At 42.4% G+C, this 10,914-nt stretch overlaps 1 protein-coding gene across 1 annotated transcript; it reads right to left on the reverse strand.

Annotated features, from left to right (window-relative positions):
* Positions 1-324: 324 nt before the first annotated feature.
* Positions 325-2,876, reverse strand: ARL4A (ARF like GTPase 4A). The gene has a single exon (XM_069860368.1). The coding sequence runs from the start codon at positions 2,769-2,771 to the stop codon at positions 2,169-2,171; it is 603 nt and encodes a 200-aa protein (XP_069716469.1). The 5' UTR covers positions 2,772-2,876; the 3' UTR covers positions 325-2,168.
* Between the last annotated feature and the right edge of the window lie 8,038 nt (positions 2,877-10,914).

Here is a 10,914-nt window from a genome sequence, read left to right on the forward strand (position 1 = left end):
TAAATGCCCAATATCACCTCTTAAACACTGCACCTAACACAAAACAGGTTCAGCTATATAAAAGATTTTTCAAATTATGCAAGATCCATCGCCTCAGAAAGGAGTCACTGCAGTTAATATTTCTTCTCTGAATATACAGGCATGCCATTGATTTAAAGTTTTTAACGAGATACCTGCAATTTATAACATCGTGACATTTATGAGTCTCATCACAGTCATAAGACTTTGGTTTTCAACAGAAATAGTTCTACTGTTCTATGCGTGCACAGAGGTTGATGAGAACATACTGCTGCAGTACAAGTCAGACACCTTCTCTCTGCAGGCTTGTTTTGAATTGTTTATTGAGGTTTAAGAAGTCATCCACATTTCTATAAATATAGACATTACTCGATAAGTGACTTACAATGTCACCAGTGCAGGTACATATATAACCAACATACAAAAGCTCCACTGGAAGCTACTTCAGTTTATTCAAAAAGGATCAAGATGTCATAAAAAAAAAAAACCACAAAAAAAAACAAAACAAAAAAGAAAACAGCTGTCACTTGCAGTTACTGAAGACACTAAAGTGCATTTCTGGTTACCTCCTGGATGAACAGCTGCTGGTCAAAAAGTCTGATTTTCTTTAAGAAACATTTAAACATTTTTAAGTTACATCGATTGACATTCAGGGTTGTAGCTGTCATCCTCCTGATACATGGCAGCAGGTAAGAAAAATGTATTACTTTGCTGAGGAAGAAATAGATTTTGCGCTTTTGTTTCCAATTTTTTTTTTTTAAATCTGGTATTTTCAAGAAAAGTTTAAAGAGAATCTAACATTCTGATGATTTTTTACAGCACCACTAAAGTTAGTCTTAAAAATCCAGGCTCTGTTTTAGCCCTTTTAATTGTTAGACAAGTATCTAAAGAGTCACTTGACGCTCTGTACCAGTAAGAAAATCTACCCCCCCCTTTTCCATCAAGCACCATCCTGCCCAGTTAACACTGTTTGCACACTCTGTAAACAAGAACAGCTTAAAGCATAATTAAAGCAGAACACAGGCCCGTCTTGAAAATCTTCTTCCCCCACCCCCCAAGTAGTGTCAAATGTTTGAGCGTATAATGCATTAAATTCCTAACCACAAAATACTTGAAGAGTCACAACAAACAAAGCATACGTTGAAAGTGACATAGCAATACCGCTTTAATAAAATGGGGTATTTTGGGGAAATACAAGATGTGCTCTGCTAATTTTAACTCCATTTTCACTTCATTATATTTTGTTTCATCACCAGAAGAGCCACCACTAGAGCAAAGACTGCTGCACTGGTTAGAACCACAACAGCCAGAGTTGTTCGTTATAGCTCCTTTACTGCTAATAATTTACTTTTAACTTGATAGTAGGAGGACGTAACACTCATTCAAAAATAAATTACTAATCTTGAGCAACAGTTTAAACCTGATTAGCACTGTATAATGATGAATGGCTACTTCTAAAAAATAAAAACCTTACATACCAAAACCATGCTATATGTTGGGAAACCACTATTTCATGCTCCAGCGTGTTGTTTACATTTTTCTCGTATCAAAAAGTCTTTCTTTTATCAGTTGAAGAATCCACAGCATTTAAATTTCAAGTATCTGAACATGATTCAATTTCAAAAAGTGCCAAATTAAAAAAAAACAACAGCCAAACTTTCATAGAAATCCCCAAACAAAGTAAAAAACAGCCTCTTGAAATAATGAGTTACTAGCTTCATACATGTTTTTAAAGCTGTATAATGTTCACCTAAACATTCCACTTACGAGCATTAGAAGTTTAAAAACACAGAACACCTTCAACGCAAATTGCTTGCAGAGGGCACCCTCAAACATATGATTACAACACTAAGCAGAAAACCCTCATTTTATTTGGCTATTTAGACATATACCCACCCATCCATTTCCTGATAGCATTACATCATCTATTAGGGCTTCTGAAATAACGCAGAACCATAAAAATCAGAAGAAACTAGTTTAAAAAAAAAAAGAAGTTTCATAACTGCACAGCCTTCGACAGAGCAAGGTCGTGCAACTGATTGTTTAACATAACTAAACGGCATCCAAACAAGCAGGCCTGGGTTTGGAAGCTGTGTTGTGTCAAATTTTGACCACGTAACTACTCTAGAATAGAAAGGTCAAAACAGAACTCATCTCTTCTTTTTCTGCTGCCTCAACATTTTCCTTCGCTTAATTATCATATCGTGTAGTTTCTCCAATCCCTCTTTGAGTCCATCGCCAATGATTGCACAGGTAGGCTGCAAATGCCACGGAGTCGAAGAACTCAGCTCGCTCATCGCCAACATTTTCTCAATTTCAGAAAGGGAGAGAGAGTTCCTCAAGTCCTGCTTGTTAGCAATGATAAGGACAGGCACTCCTTGATTCTCAGATATCCTAGTGATCTTATGGAGTTCCGTTTTGGCCTCCTCCATTCTCTCGACATCCACGGAGTCCACCACGAACACGATGCCGTCGGTGCACCTCGTGTACGACTTCCACAGCGGCCTCAGCTTCTCCTGGCCGCCCACATCCCAGAAGTGGAAAGTGACCGTCTTCGAGTTTCCCAGCGTCACTTTGATTTTCTCCGTATTAAATCCTTTCGTGGGGACGGTGTTGACGAACTCGTTGAACTGCAGCCTGTAGAGCACGGTCGTCTTCCCGGCGGAGTCCAGCCCCAAGATAACGATGTGGAAGCTCTGGAAGGCGGGCAGGCCGGAGAGGATGGGCGTCTGGTCCGAGAGTCCATTCCCCATCGCCGGGGGGGGAGGTGACAGCAGGCCAGCCGCGACCAGAGGCCGGCTCCGATCCCGCCAGCGACACAAGCGGCGTCAGCCCGGGCCCACCGGCCGCTCGCTGCCGCCGGGGGGGGCGGCTCCCCGCTCCCCGGCCCCTTCGCCCAGCGCCGGGCGCGTCCCTCAGCGCGGAGAGGCGCCCGCAGCCCGCCGCCCCATGCCCCTCGCCGCCGCCTCTGCGACCGCGCCCCGCCCGGCCCGCGCCTACCGCCCGCCGACCGGCCCCGGCCCCGCCCCGCGCCGGCCCCGCCTACCGCCCGGCCCCGCCTACCGCCCGGCCCCGCCTACCGCCCGGCACCGCCTACCGCCCGGCACCGCCTACCGCCCGGCACCGCCTACCGCCCGGCACCGCCTACCGCCCGGCACCGCCTACCGCCCGGCACCGCCTACCGCCCGCCGCAGGCCCCGCCCGGCACCGGCCGCCGCAGGCCCCGCCCCGCCTCCTGCCCGGCCGCGGGGGCCGCTGCTCGGTGAACGCCGCCCAGGGAAGGGGCCGCGGCCCCCGCGCTCCGAGCCTGCCCCCGCCCCCGGCCCCGCCCGGGCCCCCCGCCTCGGCTCCTGGCGGCGGGCGCCGCCGTTCTAAGCGCGCCCCCTGGCGGCCGCCGCCCCTCTGTCCCCGGGGCGGGGAGGGGGCGCCGCGCGCCCGGCCGTCGCCTAGCAACGCGCCGACCCGGGGGGCGAAGGGCCGCGGGCGGGCCCGGGGCAGGCCGAGCGCCCTCCCCGCACGCCTCTCGCCTTCGGCTCGTCCCGTGAGACGGTCCTGCAGGAGCTGGGGGTAACCGAGCAGATGCGGTCACCCGGCGGGGACACGCGGAGGCAGCGCGGGGCTCGCGTCTGGGCGAACGGCCTGTCAGCAGGTCCCTTACAGGCAGGGGTCGGCAGCGCACACACTGCACGATAAGTGATGAGGTAGGACTAGGGGCAGTGGCCACAAACTGCAGAGGGGCACATTTAGACTAGACATGAGGAATTTCTTCACAATGAGGGTGAGGAGGCCCTGGCCCAGGCCGCCCAGGGAAGCTGTGGCTGCCCCGTCCCTGGAGGTTCAAGGCCCGGCTGGAGGGGCCCTGGGCGGCCTGATCCAGGGGGAGGTGTCCCTGCCCAGGGCAGGGGGGTGGGACGGGATGATCTTCAAGACCCCTCCCAACCCAAACCGTTCTATGATTCAAATTCCACATTTTAATACCTAAGCCTGACCTGAGCACTGAAGTCCTTCAAAGTCAGAAATAATTACTAGTGTCTGGTGTATGTTACTGTTTCCAGATCAGCCCTGGAGATTTTGTCTCGGCAATTCTTGCCGCCTCACATCGTTCTGCACCTTCCCACTGTTTACTTACTGCATTTGCACCTGTAGTTTTTATACAGCTGTGACAATGGAGATGGCTACATCTGTCTGTGTTAGGTGTAAAACAGCTCAGTGTAAAATAGCATTAGCACACAGAAGGATTAGATATGCTGGCTTCAGAGCAGAGCATGCTAGAAAATTCTTAATCTATAACCCTAGGTTAAATAAAAATGAAATAAATCTTTTTTAGATTTATTTCTGAATAAATCTAACCAAATAAATCTAACCAACCACTAACCAAAGCTGTTCTGCTACTCAAGTAGCTATTCCAAGTGTATGTTTTTTCTACTTTGTACCACAATTAGCACAGAGTCCTTAGATTCTCCTCACAGCCAGGTCTGACCAGCTGGGCTCCAGTAAAAGTGAAAAGGTAGTATTCTCGAGATTAACCTTGCTTTTTTTTTTTTTTTTTTGAAGACTTCCAAATTTCTTGATAAGGCTGTTGAAAAGGGATGACAGGAAATCATATTTCTTCTTTTTTTTTCCCTTCAAAATCATTGTACTTTAATTTTTTGAGACTTTGTATTTTATGGTGTATGAAAGAAGTAATTTGGTAGTAAAAGGACATTGGCTAGCAGCAGAATTGCACAGTGTGCTGTGGGCAAGGTTTCATGTTATTGAAATGCTAAGATACCCATTATAGTCCTAGTAAAACCAGCAAAACTCTCATTTGCCTATATCTGAGATTAATGTTTCACTGCTTTTATCTTTGTTAGTTATTTACAGTGTGATTTTGCAGATGACTCTGGAGGAAGTTTGTATAGGAAGGTGATTTTATATCTATGGAAAATTCAGGGTAACTTACAACCCCTAAGGCCAACTAGTAAGGTTTCTGATTTGGCAGTATTTTACACTACTTTTGCAGAACATAAAGAATTGCATAGCATATGTAATAATAGAAGAGCATTTATGGTGACAATAGAAATCGACCTTAATTATTTCATGGGTGGTTTTCAGAAATTTAAAATTGGTGGAAACCAGATAGAAATACCTTGTTAAGGAATATTACTAGGGATAATAGATGTTTTCATAAATCAAAATAACTTTTATCTTCACATACAAAATTATGTATTTCCTACTTTTAATGGAGAAATACGTCTATTACGTATAAAAGCCTTCTAAACATCAATGTATGATTGTTACCAAGATCTGTTCATGCTTTAGCACAGCTTTATAATAACATATTTTACAATTTATTCCACAAGGAGGCATATGGGCCAGCTCTTACTTTTATTGGAGGTATTTTAATTTTAACATAAAATGTGGAAATATGCCTTTATCTCTTGCTCTCTGCTAAAAAGCAATCAAGACATAATAGCAGATTTCAGTGCCCTTGACAAGGGAGGGATACAGAAATGATTTCCTATAGTATAGTATATCCAACACACTAAGTAGAGGACGAATATAATTGATTACATGTTTCATTGGAAGAAGAGTTTTATGACATCATAGAGATTGTTTAAAGAGAAATTAACATTTTCAGCAAAATGAGCATATCCGTACTTGTAAATACATACATGAAAATGGTCCACACTGTCCAGAAAATGCTTGGAGAAGTAGATTGTTTTACTTCCCTTTCCCTCCCTACAGTTAATTTATCTCCTCCACCTGTTGTAACTTGCTGTGAGTTGAATTATGAACTCTGTGGGGCAGGGACTATTTTTCATTGTAAGCCTTCTTAGTGTTTAGCAGCTTGATCTTAATTAATGCCTGTAGGCATTTCTGCAAAACAGCTATTAAATAACAATCCAAGTTTATCAACTCCTCCCGTGCACTTCATGATACTTTAGAAGTCACTGGGCAGGTGTTCCAGGTGTTAGGAAGGGCGTAATGGTATCTAAATTAGTGGGAGTGTAAGAAAGCTGACACCTTCAACCTCTGATAATTGAAGGTAAAGGCGAAGCAAGACTTTCATTATCCTGTAGAAGCCTTGAATGAAGGTGGTGTACAGCAAGAAGTCTACTTACTTTCTTTTCAACTATGTGGCTAAATGGAGGGGGGAGCACACAGGCACTGTTATTAAATGACAGGTGACAGTAACTGCAAGATGCATGTATGAGGCAACTAAATGGAAAAAAGCTTGAGCCATGGGCAGGTTTTGTAATGCAAGATAAGGAGGTGACTAGTTTCTGTGTTGGGGTCCTTTCACCTACTGATACTTTTCTCACTTCTTATCTAACATCTACATTTCTGAGTTCTTTCTAGCTAACCTTACCTTACCTCATGAAAACAGCTGCAACTTCACCTTCTCCAGGCTGAAAAAACTTTTTCCTTTCTTTGATACCAGTTTAACAGGGTAAATGGTAATACATTATTTTCTACATACATTTCATCTATATAGACGACATGTATTTTCCACACAGGAAAGGTAGCCTGGGACAAACCTTTGTGTTTCAAGAAAAAGAAGCAGCACCTGCACAACATGTGGCTTCTTTATACTTGTAAAATAGGGCAGGTTTTATTCCTAAATGACTCAGGAATAATTTTGGTTCAAGGCAGGTTTAAGTTGCAGCCATTAACTACTTCTCTGAAATATAGATAGTTGTTATTAGGGATATGAACCATGAAACAGATAGTGGCGAGAGGAAGGTTGAAAACGTTGCCAAGAAAGAATTGACATAGAGTGGAAAGAGATAACTCTCAGAAATCTTAATATTATTACCCAACAGAGACATAGCTTAGCTTTTGATACATACCACTTCATGTGCTGCCGGAGCTATCTCAGTGCCCAGATAATGACAGAAGTGTTCTGGTTTTGATGCTACATATGAGCTTTATAGCCTTGGCTTGTGTATTTTCTGCAATGCTTTTATACTGATCAAAGACATCTGTACTTATGTTTGCCACAGCAACAGGTGTTGTCCCCCTCCCCAGCTCTGAGTTTGTGATACCATTTTTATTTTTTCTAGACATACTGACTTGAGTCAAATGTGCTCTTTTGCTGAGAACGCTGGGTTATTGATGCTAGTGTTAAAAAAATCTCACCAGTTACAACACTGGTTCAAAGAGTTTTATCTTTTCCCCCAGAAAAGCCATAGGCACTTTAGAGCTTTTTTGAATGCCAGAGCTATTCTAGTTTAACATTCTATCAAGATGAGATTTCAATATCTGCTACCACCTCCTCAAAATGCTTCCTTTAAAGAGGGTTCCTCAATTTCTAAATATATCACTTTTCTTTAATACAATTGATGCAGTTTGCAAGCAGATTTAAAGTGCTACAGTTTCAAATAGAAAAGCAGCATCTGCTTTATTTTGTCCCTGCAGAGCTATATTTAATATGTGCAGGACTTTTCCCCACTCCAGAATAATAATGGAATTGTAGTAGTATATCAGATACTGCTATTTGCTTTGCAATATTGCCAGCACAAAGTAACAGTGAAGAAAAGAGAAAAATACAATTAAATCTTTGCTTTCCTAAGAACTTTCTAAATATTGTGTAAGTATTTGACATTTATAAAGGTGCTGAGGTTTGCTGGAAACTGATAAACAAAAAGACCTTGAACATTAGAACTAAGGCAGCTTATTTTTTGATGAATTTGTATCTCGGTTGATTGACTATAGTGAAAAAGAGATGAATGTTCTGACTGAGACATCTGACTAAGTGTTTGTGGGATGAAGCATTCATTTAAGCCACTTATTTAATAATAATGCATCTAGTTGCAACAGCCACTTATATAAAAGCTGTGCTTTGTTTTTCAGGTACTGTGTGTATCCAAAAGGAAGTGCAAGGACACAAAGTATATAGCACTTAGTTCACAGAGTAGGATTTAGCATACAGTTAATGAAATGCTTAAATGACAAGTACAGCGCACTGAAACCTGGTGTAAGAGAATTTCAGAGACTGTCACAAAAGACAAAGTGCAGAAGCTCCATTAATTTGCAGGGATGGGCCAGTCCCTGTGGCTGGCAGGGAGGCCTTTCTGGTGTGTGCACAGCCAGCTCCTAGACGTGCTCTGGCTTTTTTGGCAACAGCCAAGTGGAGATGTCCATCCAATATACAGTCCACTGTGAAAATGAGCAAGCTGTTGGTCTGTAATAGCTTTGTGTAAATCAAGTTAACTGTAGACCTTGAAGAGGGAATTCAGTTGCTCATCTCTCCTAAAAAAGGCATAGCAGCAATAGAAAAAGATTTTAGAGATTAGAGTGTATGGAAATAAAATTTTATGGGAGATACACCTCAGCTCCCAGGAGGGCTGTGAAAAATCTAAAGTCTCTGCTTCAGTGCATAAGTTGTAGGTAGTACAGTGATAATGTAACAACTTGTGCTTGGTGTTCAGAGTTGACTAATATAAAACCCTGCTGAGACAATGAAACAGAGCTCAAACAATTTATTTGACGTTCTCTGACCACTGTTCTGTGATTTATCAGTGCTCCTAATAGTAGGAGCGTGTGAGCGTTCCTTTTAATTTCTGGTCACCTACAGATCAAATACATACAGAATATAGTTACTCCAGCCTAATGAAAGCATGTCTTCCCTGGTGGACCTGTTGGTTCCCTAGATACAGGGGGAGTGTTTATTTTTATTTCTTAAAGAAGGCAACAATTTCAGTCAGATAACTAAACTCAAGTGTAGTTATAATTTCTTTAATGATGTAATTAATCAATTAACAGTGTTCCTGAAGATAAACAGTACAATATATGCTTTAACAGATAAAATAACTTGGTGTTTTGTAAACCGTAGAAAACAAAAAAGTCTACTGAGCATCTGTGCAGTCCACTAGTCTCATCTTCTCCAGTACCTGCTCCTCTTCCTACCAGAAGTCTTTCCCAGTCAATTCATTTTAGTACTGTAGTTGTGAAGAGTTTTCAAAACCTGTGTCAATGGGCATATCTTTTAGTCTGTCTTTTAGTCAACAGGTACCTGAAGCGCACAGGGGAAAACCATCTGGAACAGTGAAATACAACAGATCTGCATTCAGAACGATGTGTGGCCCAGTTCAACACTTGCAAGGAAGGACAGACTTCTGAGGGGCTTTTCATTTACAGATTTACTGGGGCCAAGAAATTTTGAGCAAAGAATTATTTATATTTTCCCTTCTTCCAAGCCAACAGCACTCTGAGGTGTAGCACGCTCAAACCATGAGGTAGGAGTAGCTCTGTAGGTCTACAGCTTTTCCAGGTGTGTAGCAGTTGCATTCAGCCTCTGAACGTGTTTGGATTTTGACCAAGACATTAAATTCTGCTTTGGATCAGAATGGTGTTAAAAAAACCCAGCTTTACAGGAGGGAGTGGAAAGACCAAATACTTCCTCACTTTGATTTCTAGCATTAAAAGTAGACTTCAGTCAGCAGCATATGAACCACAGCTAAGAAGTCTAGATTGAATTTTTCTCAAACCTAAACAGAGTTGTTGGCTGCAGGTGATAAGAACTACAAAGTTTCAGTGCAACCCCCAGGCTCATGAACAGTTTCACCACCTGGCCTAACGGCTTCATGGAGGTCTCATTCTCTTGCACGAAGACACAATGGGCATTTGATACTTGTGTAGTACTGGATATTTGTTGTGGTTTCTGAAACTTCCACAAAAAAGTGCAGTTATTCTTCTGAGTCACAATACTTAGGAGTTTCAGTGAGAAATCTGAGCCTATTACTTTGTGGTATATGAGCATAGCAAAAGGAAAACCAACCCTTATTCCAGGGAGCTCACAAGCTTGCAGTATGGTTAAGTACTAAAAGGAGGAAGAAACAAACCAAAGAAAAGAGAAGGATGAAAGAAAGTTTCAGGGAAGACAAATATTGTGTGGGTGGGAAGCAGCAGTTTCAGCTCCCTGCTGAGCTATAATCTAGAATTTTAAAGTCTTATCAGCTCGTCATGTCTTCTTTCTAAGTTAACAGTAAATTTCAAAATTGCCTCAGTGAATGCAATATTGAGCCTACTATTTGCTAAAGTTTAAATCAATTGGAAATTGATCTGAAAGCTGATCATTAGAGTGCTAGGCAGAAAGCTTTCTTCCCCTGGCCTAGGCTTCAGTTCTTGGATGGAAACAACAGTAAACTCACTTTGAAGACCTTATAAAAGCTGTTTCGGCAAAATCATTTTTGCTTTCATCTCACAGAGAATACGATTCAAACAAACCACATTATACACTCCAGTTTCATAACGATGAGAAAGAGCAGAAGTTTTTCAGAGGATCTGGCACCTAGCAGTTGTTGCTACTACAGTTGTAAACTGTACTTTTATAAAAACCTGACACAATATTAATTTTTAAATACGTTTTTGAGTCTTAAGTTAACATCACAGCTTTTTACTGGAATGTAAGTTTTGCCTGTTATGGCCGCGCCACAGTACTTAGCAGGCTTTAAACAAAGTAAGGAAGGCAGATAAACTTAGGGAGGAACAGATTGTTTAGCTGAGATTTTAACCACATCACTTAACTCCAATGAGTGGAGACAATACTGCAAGAGCCAGTAGTTCTCCAAGGGTAAGCTCTGCACTTTTCACCTAGTCTTTGAAGGCCTTTCTCTGCCAGGGCAGGACACACAAAGGATTTTAAGGTGGAGTCCAGGCAGATCTCTAGGAAGCAGAAGCAGCAGCTGTATTCTAGAAACATAATGTTGGGGTTTTTTTCTAATTTACTTATTCTATTCAAGGCTTTTCTACTACTGGGTTATAAAAGGAAAATAAAATAAATAATACCTCTTTATGTAAGGAAAAATAAGCACGGACATTCTACAAGCAGAAAGGGATTAGAGAATTCTTCAGGCTTGAAGTCTCTGGATTACAGATGGCAAGTAATATGTGATCAATATACAATGCCTA

Source organism: Phaenicophaeus curvirostris, chromosome 6, assembly GCF_032191515.1.
Source record: "Phaenicophaeus curvirostris isolate KB17595 chromosome 6, BPBGC_Pcur_1.0, whole genome shotgun sequence".
NCBI classification, from domain to species: Eukaryota; Metazoa; Chordata; class Aves; order Cuculiformes; family Cuculidae; genus Phaenicophaeus; species Phaenicophaeus curvirostris.

Coding starts and splice junctions, on each gene's coding strand:
- ARL4A (XM_069860368.1), bottom strand. CDS start 2,771: ATGGGGAATGGACTCTCGGACCAGACGCCCATCCTCTCCGGCCTGCCC.